Source organism: Bufo bufo, chromosome 3 (genome assembly GCF_905171765.1).
Source record: "Bufo bufo chromosome 3, aBufBuf1.1, whole genome shotgun sequence".
In the NCBI taxonomy this organism is placed as follows: Eukaryota; Metazoa; Chordata; class Amphibia; order Anura; family Bufonidae; genus Bufo; species Bufo bufo.
In genome coordinates this window covers 479,042,781-479,063,635 of record NC_053391.1, presented here as the reverse complement: position 1 = coordinate 479,063,635, position 20,855 = coordinate 479,042,781, and the positions used below count along the sequence as shown (strand labels likewise).

At 42.7% G+C, this 20,855-nt stretch overlaps 1 protein-coding gene across 1 annotated transcript in view; it reads left to right on the top strand.

Moving 5' to 3' along the window:
• POGLUT2 (protein O-glucosyltransferase 2) overlaps positions 1 to 20,855 on the top strand; it is a 120,058-nt gene that overhangs the window by 59,685 nt on the left and 39,518 nt on the right. Inside the window, exon 6 of the mRNA XM_040425246.1 lies at positions 16,132 to 16,369. Coding sequence (XP_040281180.1) covers positions 16,132 to 16,369 — 238 coding nt within the window. The remainder of the gene's footprint in view (positions 1 to 16,131; positions 16,370 to 20,855) is intronic.

Here is a 20,855-nt window from a genome sequence, read left to right as displayed (position 1 = left end):
CAAGATACATGAATAAAAGGAGGTGATTAATAGCTCTTTTAGTCATTATTATTAAAAGTTATGTTTTAAGTGGTGTTTTCGGTGAGATTTGATTTCTATACTCCACTGTCTCTAGTTACCTGACCTTCTGACGGTTGATTTAGTCAGAGCTGTAATAGTCATTTGAGTTGATTCAATTTTGGGATTAGTATGGCCAGTTTTCTTGGATCATATTTAAATAAAACCAGCTGGTTGACAGAAGCAAATGAAGTATTTTCTGATAAGGAGGTTACATTCTCTAATTCTACATCATTACCGACAAAAACTACCTTTAAGAAATTGTATACTACACATAAAGAATATTTAAAATCTTGGTGGGAGATCCAATCACTGGAAAATTATATCAAAAACTCCATTGTACCAGGAGGTTTGAGGATTTTTATCCGGCCGGCTGAGCGGATCTGCACACAAGATCTCTTGATTAAGTGGGAACAAGAGGCCACAGAAAGCTCTTTGATATTTATGAGACTTTTACTAACACAGGAGAATAATAAATTGTCTGAGCTGGAGAAGCAGATTCGGGAAGTGACAGAATTAGCCTTCACTTTTAAAGATCATACAGAATTTACTAAGAGGGAGTCGGAACTACAAATTAATATTGAGAGGTATAAAAACTCGCTGATTGAGTGAAAACATAGACAGTTTGTGAAAGATTTGACTGAATTTAGGAACAAAACAGCCTATAATATTGTATCTCCTGAACACAGGGATTCTGTCACTGATACATCTGCTTCTTAAGTAGATACTTCAGATACTGAACAACGTACACCCAAGTCTGGCCTAGGCCGTAATTTTCAGCAGAGAGACCGTGGACAATATATGGGTCGTAGTAGAAATCCATCTTTTAGATCCAATTTTAGGGGAAATCAATACCCATATACTCAACCCCAGAGACAATGGGAACAAACAAATGGGACAAAAAGTGGAGGAAACTATCCCCCCAAGTTAGATCTTTTGAAAGGGGATGGTTCATCATCTCTCTCTGTATCTTCTTCAGCTGTATCATTATCAACTCCAAACCCTACAGACAATTCACTTTTTTTTTAGGCCTAACCAATCAAAAAAATCTGTATGCTCTAAGAGAACGAACACAGAGGAAATGACAACAATATCGATGGACCAGTCTTTAGTCCTAAATCTTTCAGGGTCAAAATTGTCAGAGGCAGAATTGTCTATCATTTCTAAGGGATTGACCTTTGTTCCTACAAACTGATTTGACTCTTTTGAGTGAATCAAAGACATCCACCTATTTGTGTGAAAAGTTAAATTGCATAAAGTATTTGCGCAGACTGACAAACAGAGATGTACTGAGATGGGTCTAGACCAGATGGACCTCCCGGGCTTTGATGACCTGATGGAGTTCCTTAATGATAATGAGAAACCAAAGGGAGAGGGACCATTTACAAATCTCAGTAATAAGAGTACTAAAAATCCACCGTATGGTGCAGATCTACATATAGACATATTCTTAAACTCTGTTGTCAGAGACCTTTGTAATCTGACAAGAATGCCAATGCACAAAAATTATACATATGAGGAAATGGAAGGCCTGAAAAACTTAGGTGACAACAAGAACTTGATAATTAGACCCTCCAACAAGTTATTCTTAATCATCAACAGTATAAAAATATGTGCATGGCTCTCTTGTCAGATTGGACAAATTATGAGGTGTTGAAATATGATCCAACAAAGCAGTATAAATCGGAATTGTATATGACAGGGATGGCCAACCTGCGGCTCTCGAGCCGCATGCGGCTCTTTGCCTCTTCAAGTGCGGCTCTAGCGATGGAGCTGGGAAGCAGCTGCGCAGCCTAGTATCAGTTAGAGAACATGGCACGCGCCGCTATGGCCACTGCGCCACCAATGAATGTAATTAACATAATAATTAAAGTATAGAAGGCAGCGGGTTCCGGCGGTGGTGTCACATACCATGCACACGGCCTCAATAACAGGGCATGCGATCCGCCGAACCGTGGAAATTAACCCCTCAGGTGCCACACCTGAGGGGTTAATTGCCGCAGTTCGGTGGATTGCATGCCCTGTTATTGAGGCCGGATATGTGATACCGCCTCCGGCACCTGCTGCCTTCTATATTTGAATTAATGTGTTAATTACATTCATTGGTGGCGCAGTGGACCCCCCCTAGTATTAGTATCATTGGTGGCAGTGGCCACAGGGTCCCCTCCCCTCCTGTTCATTGGTGGCAGTTGTGATCGGAGCCCCAGCAGTGTAATTTGCGGGGCTCCGATCTTTTACCATGGCAGCCAGGACACTACTGAAGCCCTGGCTGCCCTGGTAAGCTCCCTGCTGCTGTGTGTACTATGCACAGGGCAGCAGGGAGAGTGTGAAGTCCTATTCACCCTAATAGAGCTCTATTAGGGTGAATAGGACAAGGGTTCAATCCCCTAAGGTGGCTAATCGTAAATAAAAAGTAAAAAAAAACACCAAAATACTAAGTTTAAATCGCTCCTTTTCCCAATTTTACATATAAAATTTAAACATATTACATATCGCCATTCCCGAAAAAGTGTGAACTATTAAAAAATATTTCCTATGTAGTGAACGCCGTAACAGAAAAAAATCTGAACCGTGCGATTTGCCATTTTCAGTCACCTTGTCCCCCCAAAAAATAGGATAGAACTGCTCTATTATGGGCCGGACCTTCCATAAAATATGGAATGCACACAGTTTTTTTGGTGTTTTATTTTTTTCACGTGTTATCGAGTATTGCAATACTTTTTTATGGTATCGAAATTGAATCTAAATTTTGGTATCGTGACAACCCTGGTAGGTGGAGACGCGCACTATGACCTGACGAGTAGCAGGTGCCTGATCAAGAGCCCGGTGCCCGATCAGGAGAGGTAGGCGATTTCTTTAAATTATAGTACTGAGCATGGGGGTCTGATCTAAGCATGGGGGATCTGAGCATGGGGGGTCCTGATCTCAGCATGGAGGGTCTGATCTGAGCATGGGGGGATCTTATCTGAGAAATTTGGGTCTGATCTTAGCATTGGGGATCTGATCTGAGCATGGGAGTCTGATCTGAGCATGGGGGGTCTAATCTGACTATGGGTGGGGTCAGATTTGAGCATGGGGGTCTGATCTGAGCACGGGGGGGGGTCTGATCTGAGCACGGCGAGTCTGATCTGAGCACGTGGGGGTCTAATCTGAGCACGGGGGGCTCTGACACTGGGAGTCTGATTTGTGTTGTCTGATCTGAGCATTGGGGGTCTTATTTTGGGGGTCTGATTTGGAGTTCTGATGAGGATTGGGGATCTTATCTGAGGTCAGATGAGCATTGGAGGTCTGATGAAAAATATTTTTTTCGTTTTCTTCTCTGTTAATGAAAAACCTCAGATCAGTTGAAAAATATATTTTTTTCTTATTTTTCTCCGCTAAAACCTAGGTGCATCTTATAGGGCGAAAAATACGGTGACTTGTGTATAAATGTATAGCTTGTGGCTCCTGGTAGTCATACGTTTTTTTTTTTGGGCTCTTTGTGTCTTTAAGGTTGGCCACCCCTGGTATATGATATTACAGGAAGCATTGGAAGATAAACTAATTAATCGGAGGGAGATGGAATATTTACTACCTATACATCCAAGAGTAGCTACGTTTTATTGTCTACCCAAGATTCACAAAGGTCTTGACCCTTTGAAAGGTCATCCCATTGTCTCTGGGATTGGTAACCTGACTCAACTTATAGGGACTTGCGTTGATCAGATATTGCGTCCCTTTCTGTTCACTTTACCCTCATACAACTGACCTGTTAAAAAGATTGGAGGGTATTAGCATTGATGCCAATACTTTTTTGGCTTAAATAGATGTTGAAGTTTTATATACATCTATACCCCACACAAAAGGCCTAGCTGCGGAAAAATACTACCTTGATTCAAGGAGTAACGAGCTGAGAAATCATAATAACTTTGTACTTCGCTTACTCAACTACATACTTACACATAATTACTTTTTATTTGACTGTAAATTCTACCACCAGCACTGGGGCACCGCTATGGGGAGCCTCTGTGCGCCCACCTATGCAATTTTGCTCCTGGGCTTGTGAGGATACATTGGTGTTTACAGAGGAGATGTCACCTTGGACCCAATTTATCCCTCTGTGCTTTATAGATGATATTTTGTTATTTTGGATGGGCTCTGTCAAGGAATTTGAACAATACATTTTACATCTGAAATAAACAACACCTCAATTGTGTTTTAGGATATAAGAATCAGTAAGGGGGATCAACAACTACAGACCACACTCTATCGCAGACAAACTGCAAACAATAGTTTATTGAGGTGGGAGAGCTTCCATCCTAAAACATTGAGGCGGGGCATTCCCAAAGGTCAATTTCTGAAAATTAGGCAAAATTGCTCAATTTTGGAGGAATTTGAGCTGGAAGGGTCAAAACTGTTTTTCAGATTTAAACAGAGAGGGTACCCGGGTCAGTGCCTAAAAGAGGCATGGAAATATGCATGTGCCAGTAATCACGCAGTACTCTTTCAACCACAGAATAAAAAAGAGGATAAGTTACTGCGCATAATTGGGACATATGATACAGGGCACAATCAAGTTAGGGATATCCTTAGTCGTTATTGGTCTCTTTTAAAGACAAATCACGATCTTAAGGACTATCTATCTGACACCCCTTCTATTACTTTTCGCAGAGGCCGGAATATTGGTGATGCCCTTGTGCATAGTCATTTTAAACCACCTAAAAAAGAGACCTGGCTTCAAAATCGCAAAAATGGTACCTTTTAAATGTGGACATTGTAAAGCCTGTCATTTCATTAGGTGCACCACAGTGATATGCAACTGACAACACTGGCTAATCCCACAAGCTGATGTTAAGAACTGAGACTTTAGCCAATGTTTTCCAGTCAGGAACAGTGGTAGTGGTAGGAACCCATGCCACGCTGAGATACCTTGACGGTGGTGGAAAAGGGCTCCGATGTGTTCCTGACTGGAATACATTGGCTAAAGTCTCAGTTCTTAGCATCAGCTTGAGGGATTAACCAGTGTTGTGAGTTGCATATTATTGTGGTGCACCTTTCGCAGTGATTTATGTATTTTTATATTTGCATCCACACATTATCTTGTGTAGGATGCCATTGTGGTGCATGTGGTCCACTGCGACATCCTCCATTGTATGCATTTCTGCTGGGGATTGCCGTTAGCAACGGATCACATGCGGAGGAATTGCTCCCCCAGTTATAAACACACCACAGTGTTTGGGGTTTTTGAGCATTTCCTCCCATTTAGACTGTGGCGAAAATAACCTCGCCACTGGGTTTTGGAGGGGCCTGGTTGCCAGCCTCTTGCCCCAGGATTATGGGCCCTCTCATCAGCGATTTGACTGTGTTTGTGGCATCTGAGCGCTCAGATCCAAGCCATATGGGGACATGTGGGGTTTTGAGGTGTGTGACAGAACCATCTGTCTGTGGAATTGTATTGTATGTTATGTGAGGGTACCCAGATAGCTCATTTTATTGTATTTGTGTATTCTGAGTGCTATTCACCTAATGATATGCACTCAGACTTGAGCTATCTGGGAATATGTTAAATGTCTGTGTTTGCTGTGAGGGTGTGACATTGTGTGTTTGGGTGGTGATTCATGTCCTGTTGTTCCCACATGTGTATTGGTGATTTCCCTTTGTCCTGAGAGATAATTGAATTGCTCCTCGGGTGTCTCCAGGGCAGAGAGGAGGAAACCATGATGCATTGTGGGGATGTGTTGTGTCTGTGTATCCTGAGTGCTACATATCTGTCCTGTGTCACAGTCTTCCATCTGGTCCCCTAGGGGTGTGTCCACCAGATGGGGACCTGCATAAATACGGGCGGGTAGCCCTCAATAAAGAGTTCCTGTTTTACCTTCAACATAGAGCCTCGTCTTATGTGTGTGGGGATTGCTATACGCTGTATACTCCCCTGGCTATTACTCCTAGCTCTTGTAAGAGCTGTTCCTGTTCCTGGTTCCTGTGGTGGTATCGGTGTTGAGCGGAGTGCTTGGAGTCCTCGGGAGGCACTGGGAGCGTTTATCAAACGGAGGTACCCGGTCGGGGTGCTAGGAGATCAGTTACATAGACCACTTTATGTCAGTTTTATTTCATCATCATATCTGACACAATTCAGGTTGCCATTTCATATATATATATATATATATATATATATATACACCTTTTTCCAACAAAAAAGGGGCATGGCTATGGGATCTAACGTGGCACCTACCTACGCCAATATCTTTATGAGATGCTTTGAGGAGGATGTCGTCTATGTGTCACACCACCGCAGCCAATTGCTGCGGTGGTGGAGATACATCGACGACATCTTCCTCATATGGACTGGTAGTGTCACCCAGTTACTTGAATTTCATCGGTTTTTAAACGGTGTTGACAGGGATCTACAGTTCACGTTAGTCCATTCGGATACTGAACTGCAGTTTCTTGATACCACTGTTACGTTTGGCGAGAGCGGGATACACACTCAGCTCTATACCAAACCAACTGATAAAAATACCCTCCTCTGTTACAATAGTGGTCATCCACGTAACACACTTAAGTACTTACCCTTTTCACAATTTCTTAGGGTCAAACGAATTGTTTCTGAGCCTAACAAACTAGATTCCTCCTTAAACAATATGGCCGTTAAATTCAAAAAAAGGGGGTACCCTACTAAATTGTTGGATTCTCACATGAACAAGGTCCGTGATTTGGATAGGAGTAGTCTTCTAAAAAGGAAGTCATCTGAAGGATCCTTGACTCGGATTCCTTTCATTTCCAAATTTACGGAACAAAGTGAAGAGATTAACTGTATTATTAAGCGGCATTGGGGTATTTTGGGAGGCTGCCATAGTGAGATCCAGGAATTTAGATCTCCCCCCCTTTTCTCATATTGTAGGTCTAGAAGCCTACGGGATCAACTAGTCAGAGCGGATATTGGCCCTAAATCTAAGTCGGTACAAACTGCACTAACCACATTGGGCAAGGGTAGTTTTCCCTGCCTGTGCTGCACTGACTGTAAATATATGGGTAAAGGCAGTGCTTTCATTCATCCTGCCACCGGAGCTGTACACCCTATTCGTTTTCACCTTACATGCAATTCCTGTTACGTGGTTTATGTCTTGATCTGTCCATGTAAGTTATTGTATGTGGGTGAAACTTCAACTGATCTTAAGACGCGGCTCAACAATCACCGTTTGTCCATTCGTAAAAAGAGAAAGGACCTCCCAGTTGCCAAACATTTCACAGAATTTAAACACTCTGAAAAAGATCTGAAATGTTGGGCCATTGATCATGTACCCATGCCCAGACGTGGGGGGAACAGGGTACGGATTCTCAAAAAGAGAGAGCTTCTCTGGATCTACACTCTTAACAGTTTGAGACCTAATGGACTCAATGTGGATTACAATCCGGGGATTTATGTTTAAATGAGTTGTTTGCCCTCTTTTGATCAATATGTGATATGCGCCGTCTTCTCTTGTGCTACATAGTGTATTTTTGAACACTACTAAGCCATGTTTCTAATTCTTTTTTCTTTTTTATATTCACAGATTCCAATGATGCTGCGGAAACAGGATGTGTGACGTACCTGGTGCACATACATTGTATCCACATGTCCTTATTTATCTATAAGAGTGCCCTCATTATGATGTGTAATTTTGATTTGGCTAACACACTATTATTTACATTCTGTGTCAGTCCACACTGCGGTATATCGATACATGTTTGGTTTGTGGGAGATCTATGGGTGATCTTGGTGAGGATCGCGACATTGGTGTTGTGATCTCCGCTGTTCACCCTTAGTTGGTGGGATCTGTGTTACTTTGTGATACAGTGTCCTGCCCTGCCCCCCCCCTGTATATACATATTGTATAGCACGGCTTGTATTCCCGTGCTGCGCTGTCCTGTCTATACATACATGGACATGCGCATACACATGGACATGTGGGACACAATGACCTTTCGTAATATGGCCGACCGAGCTTCTCGGCGGTAGTGCGCATGTCTGTGCGCGTGTCTTTGCAACTAATGCTGGTGACGTCACGCCGTGACAGGACGCGGTTGGCGTCTGCGCACTACCTGTTTCCTGACGCCGGTTTGATCGACATGTGACATGTTTGGTGCGATGGACGGCGCTGGGTATGTCAACACTTTTCCTTCTTTCTTTGCAGCATCATCGTTCCTAATTTTTGCACTATTATATACACCTGTTCCTTATCACCAATTACTTCCTTTTAGGTTATAATATGTACACCATTTATTATATTTTGGATGCATTATTATGGCATCTCCTATTCAAGGATATTACACAATTGTATTTAAGTATGGATATTATATATACACTTTTGCACTGCTAATTATATATTTTATTGTTGATTGATTGTATTATGTTGTAATGGGGGTTGGACTATATATACCCCAGCATATAGTGTGTTCATTGCTTGAGAAAGGCTCTTGTTTGGAGCTGAAACGTTGCCATCTACATGGGTGATTAAAGACCATCATATTTTTACTTGGAGTGCTGTCCTTTCTTCGTTTTTATATATATATATATATATATATATATATATATATATATATAAATAAAGTATTCTGTGATCTACCTGGCTTGTCCAGATGGTCGCAATATGCAATATATAGATATATTTACCTGATATAACTCATTGTCATTACCGTATTTTTCGCCCTATAAGACGCACCTAGGTTTTTGAGGAGGAAAATAAGAAAATATATATTTTTAACCAAAAGGTGTGCTTTTGGTAGGTTTTGAACCAATGGTGGTCTGTGCATGACACTATTATGGGGGATCTGTGATTGACGCACTGTCATGTGGGGGATCTGTGGATGGCACTGTTATGGGGGATCTGTGGATGGCACTGTTATGGGGGATCTGCGGATGGCACTGTTTATAGGGGATCTGTGGATGGCACTGTTATGGGGAGGGGCATCTGTGGTTGGTACTGCTATGGGGTAGGGGATTTGTGAATGGCATTGTTATGGGTTGGGGGATCTGTGGATGGCACTGTTATAGAGAGGATCTGTGGATGGCACTGCTATATATCATCCACAGATCCCCCTCATAACAGTGTCCCCCAATACACCGGCCCTCCGCTCACTGCAGTATTTATAAACATTAATCCTTAACTTGTTAATAAGTTTAACTAAAGCTGCGCTCTCCCCTGTATTAGTACAGCACTTACGAACAAGCTTCCATAGCAGGCAGAGCGGATGGCAGCAGTAACGTCACTCACAGACGTCGCGCGCCTGCTCCGCCTGCTTCATTCATAAAGTGTGAGGAGCAGGCACTCGACTTCAGTGAGTGACGTTACTGCTGCCGTCCGCTCTGTACTGATACAGGGGAACAGGGGAGCGCGCAGCTTTAGTTAAAGGGATTCTGTCACCAGGTTTTACCCCTGTCAGCTAAACATATGCTGATGTTCAGGGCGTCTTCACGATTCCTAATGTGGGCTTATAAATGTCATCTGTGGGCTTATTTAGCTAAAAAACAGCTATTACTAACCTGTCAGTCAAACAAATGAGGTGCCCAAGGGGATGTTAATGGGTGCAAGATGCCCGCCGCACCCACCGCCATTCGTGCCCAGCGCCGCCTTTCTGGACTTCTGCGCTGCCTCCTAATCCTCTGTGCCGCCTCTAGCTCTCCCTCCCTCCCTCCCCCTCCTTCTGCTGTAAGATCTCGCGCTTGCGCACAGGGCTCTGCCTGATGCGCCCGTGCGGACTTCTCCATTTGGCTTCTTACAGCGAAGTGCGCATGCGCCGACACTTCGCTCAACCCCTGTATGCGCGAGATCTTACAGCAGGAGGAGGGGGGAGGGAGGGAGAGCGAGAGGCGGCACAGAGAATTAGGAGGCGGCGCAGAAGTCCGGAAAGGCGGCGCTGGGCACGAACGGCGGTTGGTGCAGCGGGCATCTTGCACCCATTAACATCCCCTTGGGCACCTTATTTGTTTGACTGACAGGTTAGTAATAGCTGTTTTTTAGCTAAATAAGCCCACAGATGACATTTATAAGCCCACATTAGGAATCGTGAAGACGCCCTGAACATCAGCATATGTTTAGCTGACAGGGGTCAAACCTGGTGACAGAATCCCTTTAAACTTATTAACAGGTTAAGGAATAATGTTTATAAATACTGTGGTGAGTGGCGGAGCCCGCTGTAAGAGCACAGTGACTGCACCGGGCCCTGCACCTAGTTCCGGACTCCAGACCCTCCTCTCTCCCGGCTCATACATCGCAGTCTGCGATGCTGCAGCATCGCAGACTGCGATGTAAAATGGAAGCATTCGCCCCATAAGACGCAGGGGCATTTCCCCCCCACTTTTTTTTTGGGGGGGGGAAAGTGCGTCTTATGGGACGAAAATTACGGTATGTATATCTAAATAAAAAAATAGGCGGTATATTAGTGATAGGGACCCGTCCGCGGAAGCCACCTTGACGCGTGGTGGATGGGCCCGACACAAATTTGATCAAAATGTGCGCTAAAAGCTTCCATTGATTCCAATAGTAGGTATACTACCACTTGAATTTAGAATGATCCCCATTTCTCAGCTTTACTGCTAATATGTGTGTGCAGCCATTATTTTTTTATTTATTATGTTTGCCTTATGGATGTGCACCCATGACTATGATTATGAATAAGAATATGCCAGTCTAAACTTTCTTGTAATGTGGTATATATATCTAAGGTATCTTGTGATTTACCTGGCCTGTCCAGATTACTACAATATGTAATGGATATATTTGTGTAGGTCATTTTTCTCTTTCTTTTTTTTCTATTTATATGGATATATTTCCATCTTCATATTGTCCCCTGATGAGCTAATTCCTAGCCGCCACAGCGAAACGCGTTGGATTAAGTGATACATATTATCCATGGGTTATTTCGATTTTTTGTTTTGTTGATTTATTTAGTTAGTTGTGAAATTACCTACATTTTTTGACGAGATTACTGGACCAGTTATTCTTCCCTTGACACTATGGTGATGGGTCTTTTTTGTGTTAGGGACTTCTTAGGGCGACCAGGAGGTTCCTGAGACGGGATTGCCCTTATCTGGGCGGCTATTCAGTTTTTAGGTAGGGATTAAATAACAAGAGGGACAGGAGTTGGGAATGAATTTTTCTTATTATCAACTCTACAAGATCCATGAAAAAAAGGAGGTGATTAATAGCTCTTTTAGTCATTATTTTTAAAAGTTATGTTTTAAGTGGTATTTTTGTTGATATTTGGCTGTGAAGAAGTGTCTGCAGAGCATTTTGCAAGAACAGGTAGTGGGAAGATCCTCTGTGTATCAACAATATAATTGTACTGTACAGCTGGGACTTGTAGTCCCACACATACAACATAAATATAACAGCAGTCAGACTCCAGACATGGCAGCAATTGTGTTCACCCCCTTTGCAGAGCAGAGGGAGAGGAAAGGCAGTCTTTATTGACTCCCAAATATTTATGAGGAAAACCTCAGAGATTGTTGTTACACTTGCCCCACAGCTCTGCAACTGTATGTCAACAAAGTGGCCAGAACAGAACTAGGGAAATGAGTAAATATAATTTTAGCTAAACTTGCTTAGTTATGTATATATTGCTAACATCGAATTTACAGTTGTTTCGGTCATCTGTGGCGCAGGAAAGTAACAGTATATAGAGCTGAAGCAGACAGCTATGTATGCTGTGCAGTGGCCATTCAAGGTACTGCAGCTCAGCTCCTATTCATATTGCAGGAGGTTTACTTACCTAAATCACCCAGTGGTGTTGCTAAGGCTGGTGTCACCCGGTGCGGTAGAAAATGGTGTCACCCCCCTGGGGTGTCACTGCCCTGCCGCGCCGCTGACATCCCTTCACGTCCTTCACTGAGCCTGCCGACCGACCCAAGCAGTAACGCGGGAGGGGGGTTGGATAGTAAACAGACCGCTGACGTGGGGTTGGGGGGGCTAAGCAGACAGATTGCCAACGGGGGAGGGGGGGCAATGGGGTGCTAGCAGGCAGATCGACAATGGGGGAGGGGGTCAGGGGTGGGATTCAAATTTTTGAGAACAGGTTCCCTACTCAACGGCGGACACGCGGCGTCACAACACATACACAATATATATCCAACACAGATACACAAAAATACATACATAAATACACTATATAGACAGCCCCAATGAATATGGCCCAATTCTCTAAGTCCCCCCCTCCCCCAGCATTTTGCTGTACTTGCTATACAGCAGCACATTCCTGTCACATCCAGGGCCTCCAGGTGACGTCTCCTCTGATGTAGATCTTCTCTGTCATCATCTTCTCCATTCGGTCGAGACACTTCTTTCAGCCGCGTCTCGTCTCTGCAGAGTGTGACACACGGACTTCTTAGTGTCCTCACTTTTCTATCATCATCCCCCAACCTGGAGTCCCCACAGTGTTATCCTGCTGCCCGTTGTGCTCCCCAATACCCCCAAATACTATCCTGAAGAAATAATTTTGCCCCCATAGTAATAGTGCTCCTTATAGTCTCACCAATAGTAATTCCCTTCTAGAATGCCCCCATTAGTAATACTGCCGCCTACACTGCCCCACATTAAGTAATTTGCCCCCCACACTGCCCCACATTATGTTGTTTGCCCCCCACATTGCCCTCCATTATGTAATTTGTCCCCCACTAAGTAATTTTCCCCCACACTGCCCTCCATTATGTAGTTTGCGGCATTTCCAGGAAATGCACTTTAATGCTCCATGAGTCATTGAGCATTAAAGTGCATTTCCACCTTCTGTTCAAGCTTTAACCTGGCTGGACCTGGAGAGATGTAGGCCCCAACCCCCTGCCCCCCCTAAATATAATAAATACTATAATGGGGTATTAAATTAAATCATCTAAATATGAAGTCAATATGCGCTCTCTGCGCTACCTACCACACCTCCTCCTCCCTCAGGCGCGGCAGTGGCAGGTCTGGCTGGCTGTGTGAGTGAGTCACTGCTGTCACGTGACTCACCACCCAATCCATTAGCTCCAGACTCCAGTCCTGGGCCTGCTGGCTGCTCCTGCAGTGCAGCCGCCACGCCACTCACCAGGCAGTCACACCCCCTTTACCACGTGACGGCCGGGCCGACGTGCTTGTGAGTGAGTGAGGAGAACTCCGGCGGCCGGCGGGTGACACCCCATCAGACTGGGTACATGTCTTAAACCAAATTTATTATATACAGTCCTGATCAAAAGTTTAAGACCACTTGAAAAATGGCAAAAAATCATATTTAACATGGCTGGATCTTAACAAGGTTCCAAGTAGAGCTTCAACATGCAACAAGAAGAAATGAGAGTGAGACATAACATTTTTTGAGCATTCAATTTAATGAAAACAACGAATAAACTGAAACAGGCTGTTTTTCAGCTGATCAAAAGTTTAGGACCACACCTCCAAAAAAAAACTAAACCCCCCCAAAACAGAAATCCAACTTCCAAACATGAACTTAGTAATGTGTAGCTCCGCCGTTATTGTTTATCACTTCAAAAATTAGTTTCGGCATGCTTGATGCAAGCGTTTCCATGAGGTGAGTGGGAACATTTCTCCAAGTGGTGAAGACGGCTGCACGAAGGCCATCTACTCTCTGGAACTGTTGTCCATTTTTGTAAACTTCCCTTGCCATCCATCCCCAAAGGTTCTCAATTGGATTTAGATCAGGGGAACATGCAGGATGGGCCAAAAGAGTGATGTTATTCTCCTAGAAGAAGTCCCTTGTCCTGCGGGCATTGTGTACTGTATCGTTGTCCTGTTGAAAAACCCAGTCGTTACCACACAGACGAGGGCCCTCAGTCATGAGGAATGCTCTCTGCAACATCTGGACATAGCCAGCGGCCGTTTGACGCCCCTGCCCTTCCTGAAGCTCCATTGTTCCACTGAAGGAAAAAGCACCCCAGACCATTATGGGGCCCCCTCCACTGTGGCGCGTAGAAAACATCTCAGGTGGGATCTGCTTGTCATGCCAGTAATGTTGGAAACCATCAGGACCATCAAGGTTACATTTTTTCTCATCAGAGAATAAAACTTTCTTCCACCTTTGAATGTCCCATGTTTGGTGCTCTCTTGCAAAGTCCAAACGAGCAGTTCTGTGGCGTTCAAGGAGACGAGGTCTTTAAAGACGATTTTTGTTTTTGAAGCCCTTCAGTCTCAGATGCCGTCTGATGGTTATTAGGCTGCAGTCAGCACCAGTAAGGGCCTTTTTGGGTCGAGGATCGTCCAGTGTCTTGACGGACAAGCAATTGGATCCTCCGGCTCAGTGCTGATGAAATTTTTTTGGGTCTTCCACTTGACTTTTTTGTTCCATAACCCTCAGGATCATTTAAGAAATTCCAAATGACTGTCTTACTGCGTCCCACCTCAGCAGCGATGGCGCGCTGTGAGAGACCCTGCTTATGCAGTTCAACAACCCGACCACGTTCAAAAATTGAGAGTTTTTTTGCCTTTGCCATCACAACGTGTGACTACCTGACAGAAAATGACAATGAATCCACATCTTTGCACAGATTTGGCCTTTTAAAGGCATGTGGTCCTAAAATTTGGATCAGCTGAAAAACAGCCTGTTTCAGTTTAATCGTTATTTTCAATTAATTGAATGCTCAAAAAATGTTTTGTCTCACTCTCATTTCTTCTTGTTGGATGTTGAAGCTCTACTTGGAACCTTGTTAAGATCCAACAATGTAAAATATGATTTTTTGCCATTTTTCAAGTGGTCCTAAACTTTTGATCAGGACTGTATGTTTAGGACACAGTCTATTGAACTGATGAGCGAGTGCAGTACTCAACATGTTTGACCATGCCGCTCCTTTCATATTCCTTTTTAAACGAACAAGGGTTTGGGAACCCTGTTCTAAGTGATCGCTAGTCATCGCCTATTATTTGGATAAATGTTGATTGTGGGATCACCCCTTTAACACTGCTGGTATGCAAACAAGCTTTGCACCACATTTATTATATGTTTTAGATACACCAGTGCCTGACTGCGCCATTCCATTCAAAGTTCTCCTCAATGTGTGGTAGAGTTTGAATGCAGGCGCACTGTTCAGCATGCCAAGTACAGTGCTTGACTATCTCCATCAGTCCCATAGACTTTGAATGAAGCGGTAGCTCACATACAGGCTACTGCTCCATTCAGACTCCTCCTCACTGCGGTCGTGCTGTGAAAAGAAAAGTAATTTCGAAAACCCTGTTCTAGTGATCAATGGAGGACCCAGCGATCAGACATTCATCATCTGTCCTGTAGATAGCTGTGGGTCAGGTGGCTGAGACACCTTGGCTGCGATCTGCTCATTGGTGGTATATAAGTAAATGAATACTTGTCTTACATTTAAACAACCCTGTATTCTGGTGCTGTGTAGCGTTCTCCATTTTATGGCCTTTATATTCATACTACAGTGTATGTTTTCTCTTCAGTAGTTAAGCATGTATTTTCCTTTGCTCATTAAATCTTAACAAGTGTTTCTTTCTTTATTTCCTTTGAGAAGTCAATTATTCAGAATGTATCAGACAATAAACCATTGTGATAACGCATTTTTTGTTATGTAGAGACTGACTAATGTGAACAGATTTTCAGTTGCCATCTGTATCTTTATTATGTTTCAGTGGCTTTACACTTAGATGCTTACATTAAGCACCAATGAATGAAACAATTGTGTTTGAATGAGTTATATAATGAGTATATTGGATTGTATACATGTAATCAGTTGTTTTGAGAGATATTTTGGACCTCTGGGCTATAACCACTTAACGGTAAGTTATGGAAGTGAACAAGATATAACTCCACAGCAATATAATACAGACGTTAAAATAGATTCCTATGATGCTGTTAGTTCGGGTTCGAGTAGATGTGTGGTCAGGCCAGGATTTGTGCTTGCAATACGTGTACAGAAATGCGCCCTTAGGGTACAAAGCAAATAAATTCTAATGAATAAGAAATCTAACCAAATTAGTGATCTCCCCGATCAAGTGATTCACCAGCTACAGTGTAGAATACAGTGACAGAACTGATTTACTGATTGTCTGTTTTCAATTTGTGGTTCAAAAGGTCAAGTACATTTGTGTAAGTCTATCCCTCATATTATTTCCATAGGGTGAGTTTAGACATGATGTCTGTTCAGGCAAACACTGGTCCTAAATGGGAGGAGAAGAACAACACGGCCTTTTGGAGAGGACGAGACAGCTGTAAGGAGAGACTTGAACTGGTGAAACTGGGCAGGAAACATCCAGACATGATAAATGCAGCTTTTACCCACTTCTTTTTCTTCAAACATGACGAGAACCTCTATGGTCCAATTGTGCAACCCATACCATTTTTTGATTTCTTTAAGGTATGTTATGTTCAGTACATATCACCAGTGTGGACCTAATTATAGATGCCTTCTAAGACAACATTGCTTCTTCTGCTTACGCTAAAGGGGTTTGTCTGACAAGGACAGCCCCTGTCTGTATGCCATGTGGACATCATAGAAGGGACTTCTCTCCATGAGCCAGAGAGTTGCTTCTGTTATTATGGATGACCATTAGTGGGGTTCTTGATATTGATTGCCTATCCTCAGGATAGGTCATCAATATCAGATTGGCGAGGGTCCGACTCCCAGTGCCCCCGCTGATCAGCTGTATGAAGAGGCCATGGCACTCCGTGAGCATTTAGGCTTCGTCCTGATGTGACATCATGTTCACGGCTTCCTCACAAAACTGATCAGCGGGGGTGCCAAGTGTCAGACCCTATGATTTCATATTTATGACGTATTCTGAGAATAGGCCATCAATCTAAAAATCCCACAGAATCCTCTTAATCTGAATGCCTGTTCATGTAATACCGCATTTCTCCACTAGTGGCTGCTGCAGGAGAACTGCATGGCGTCCCTGGGCAAAACCAGCTGTTTGCTGGGACTATTGGGAGTGGAAAACAACTGCATTAAACCAAAGTCATTGCACCATAGGCATTAGGCTTGTACGGTAATTACATATGTACCCTAACAATACATTTCTTTACTATCCAGGTAGCTAATATGATTTTATAATAACTTTAATTTATTAATGTTTGTTTTCACTTTTTTCATAAACTATACATTTGCTGTTACTTCATTTTACGCATACTGTATTTCTACCTTGTGTGTGTAAATGAAAAGTAAGATCCACACAATTCCTGTCTAGAAGTTTATCTTCATTTTCTAAAGGTGATTGTGTTATCTTTACAGTGTAATAAAATATAGATGTATAAGATGATAATGTAGAAGACTTGCTATAAAAGAACATGACATCTGAGTTATCTTAATAGAGATGTAGTATAACAATTATCACAACTCGTGATATGTGAAGGGAAAATGCCTCATAGAGAGGTGAGAAGGTACGTGTGTTGCACTTCACAATGGAGACTTTGACCAGTATTATTTTAAAACCGCTCAATGTTAAAGGGGTGGGCCACTTTCTGGCTATTGTTGACCAGTGTGTAGGTAAGATCACTATATGGCTCATTATTTATTTATTTTATTCACTTATATAGCGCTACTATATTCCGCAGGGCTTTACAGACATTAGCATCTATTTGTCCCCAGTGGGGCTCACAATCTACCGTAAGTTCACTATCAGTATGTCTTTGGAGTGTGGCAGGAAACCGGAGTACCCAGAGGAAACTCACGCTAACACAGGGAGAACATACAAACTCTATGCAGATGTTGTCCTTGGTCAAATTCGAACCTAGGACCCCAGCCCTGCAAGACACTAATGCTAACCACTGAGCCATCGTGCTGCCCGGTGCTAGTATAGTTTTTGTTGATATTCTATACCATTTTCTGTATTTCATAACCCATGTCCCCTTATTGGCCAAGTCTTGTGCTGTCCACACTGAGCTCCTGTCCATAAAATGGCTGCTGATGGATGGTTATTTAACTAAGCAAAAATAATTCACAAATAGACTTTTGTGACTTTTTGCACTCGCTTCCGCAAAAAGTAAGAAATTGCGCAACATTTTGCGACTTTTTTGCACTGGCTTGTGTAAGATTTTGAGTTTTTTTTGCATTTTTACACCTCTCACTCTAGTTCTGTAATGTGGGTGGAAAAGTGGGTGTGGTTAGCTATGTTAATTAGTTTCACTCCAGATTTATCATTGAGACTTTTTAAAAAAAAAGTTACAATCTTACTCCAGGGTGGAGTAGGAAAACTGGAGTAGCTTTTCTAGACAAAAGTGTTAGGTCTAAGGATAAGACAAATTAATCAAGTAATATGAGACATTTGATTAATGTGGCATAAAGTAGACCATAAACATATTATTACCAACATATTATTATGAGCCATATCGTCATCTTACATACACATTGGTCAACAGTAGCCAGAAAGTGGTCTACCCCTTGAATCCCAGAGTCGTTTATGTATGGCGGAAGAAGGGGCAGAAGGTGCCATAGCCACTGTTTAAAACCTTTGAAATGTAGCAATCTCCACATCCCAAAAAACTATTAAAATATCAAAATGTTTATCCTATACGTTGAGGGTGTCATTATTCACCATTTTTCCATCACTTCACTTACCAAAAAAATTCAATAAAGTGTAATCAAAAAGTCACATGCTATTAGAAAGTACATCTTGTCTCACAAAAGACAAACCTCATACGGCTATGTGAATGGAAAAATAAAAAAGTTATGGCTCTGGGAAGGAAAAATGAAAATGCAAAAATGAAAAATCCTCCAGGACTCAAGGGGTTAATAGCTCATGAGAACAGCTTCATAGAAACATGATTCTTGGTATCCGGCCCATTCCTTGTCATATTATGACCTTGTTAAAATGCACATGTCCTTTTCACAATGGAGATGGCTTTATGGGACAAACCAATATGTATTAGAATGTACAGACTGACGTAGTCCTATTAGTCCTAGGTATGCACCAGATACACAGATGTATTGTCCACCACATTCCTTTCTCTTTTTTTAAAAGGACATGTCTATCAATTTTTTTTAATCATACATTGACAACCTATAATGTGTCAATGTTCTATTTTCTGATTTTAATACTATATTTCTTAATATATATATATATATATATATATATATATATATATAAAAATGAACTTCTGTATGTTGTCTGTTCTTTTTTCTCAGCTAAACGACTGTACCAATCTGCACCGAATTTGGCATATGAGGTGCTTCCGAAGGTTTTAGACCAGATTTCAGCTCTCTGGCACCTACCATTCTTGAGATATTGAAAATGTATTCTTAGCCATACTGACATACACACAGTCAGATGACCCGTATTGGCTAAAAGAAGCTTACAGGTCCTTCAGTCTTTGCCTCACTGACATGCACACAGTTTTACACCAGGTTTCGTTAAGAACTGAGCCATTTTTTATCACTGTTATAGGGTTGCTGTGAATGTCTGTGAATGTTTTGGGGCACTGTGGATGTCACTGTTTTGGGTCACTGGATGTCACTGTTATGGGGGTACTGTGGATGTCACTGTTATGGGTCACTGTGGATGTCTTTTAACCACACACACAAACAACAACTTCCACATAAATATTTCCGTGTCTGTAGATCTCCAGAGGGGGTTGGGAAAAGAAGTTAAATGTTTAACTAATTTCATTTTTGATTTATTTCCTCCCTACATAGCCCCACCTTTTTAATTTTTCCGTTCACAATTCCACCAAGGTTTTTTTTTTTTTTTTGTACATTATGGCGTTCAATATGCGCTAAAAATTACATGACTCCCTTATTCTGCAGCTCAATACGATTACGGTAATACCAAACTTGTATAGTTTTTTTTTGTTTTATTACTTAAAAAAAAATTAAAAATTTGAAAAAACTAATTTCAGTCTACAGAGCTGTATGAAAGCTTCTTTTTTCACAGGACGAACTGTAGTTTTTATTCGTACCATTTTTGTAAACCTTTTTTTTTCATTAGGGAACTAGAACCTGTCTCATTCACCCTAAGGCCTCATGCACACGGCTGTTGGTAGGCCATACCATGCATTGGGGACCACAATTTTTAATCTCCAATGCACGGGCAAAGTCCGTGTAGCTGCCGCAGATAGATCCAGACCCATTCAACTTGAATGGGTTCGTGATTAATCCGCACTGGAAAAAAAATAGAACAAGTTCTACTTTTTTGCGGTGCGGAGGCATAGAGAGAAACCCCACGGAAGCACTCCGTAGTGGTTCCGTGCCTCCGTTGTGCACCGCACCTTCCGGATTACGGACCCATTCAAGTGAATGGTTCCGCATCCGTGATGCAGTGTGTACATGGCCGATGCCCGTATATTGTGGACCCGCTGTTTGCGGGCCGCAATGCGGGCACAGCCGGGCAACGGCCGTGTGCATGAGGCTTAATAGAGAACCATTAGGGTGAATGGGATTCTGATGTGCTCCCTGCTAAGATGTTCCTCATGCACAGCTTAGCAGGCAGCTTACCATGGCAGGCCTGGGAACCTCCAGCAGGGACCAGACTGTCATGGTAACTGACTGAAGCCCCACGATTTTACTGCGGGTGCTCCAGTCGGAAGGCAGAGAAAGCCGCATCCCTCTGTCTAACCTCACAGGTGCTGCAGTTGCTTTTGAACGCGACATCTGAGGGGTTAAATGACGGGGTTTCGCATGACGACTGTTCCCCGTCTTTGCAGCTGGGTGCCTGCTGTATTATACAGTCGGGACTCAACGGAATACAGTTCTATCTCCAGGCAGCATGTTATAGAGCAGGAGGAGCTGAGAGGATTGATATATAGTTTTGTATTTTATTTATTTCATTTTCCACTCTGAGCTTAGAAGTCCAATGGTTGGTCCTAACCAGTGATAGACAGCGATCTCTGTATGCACAGTCATGCAGAGA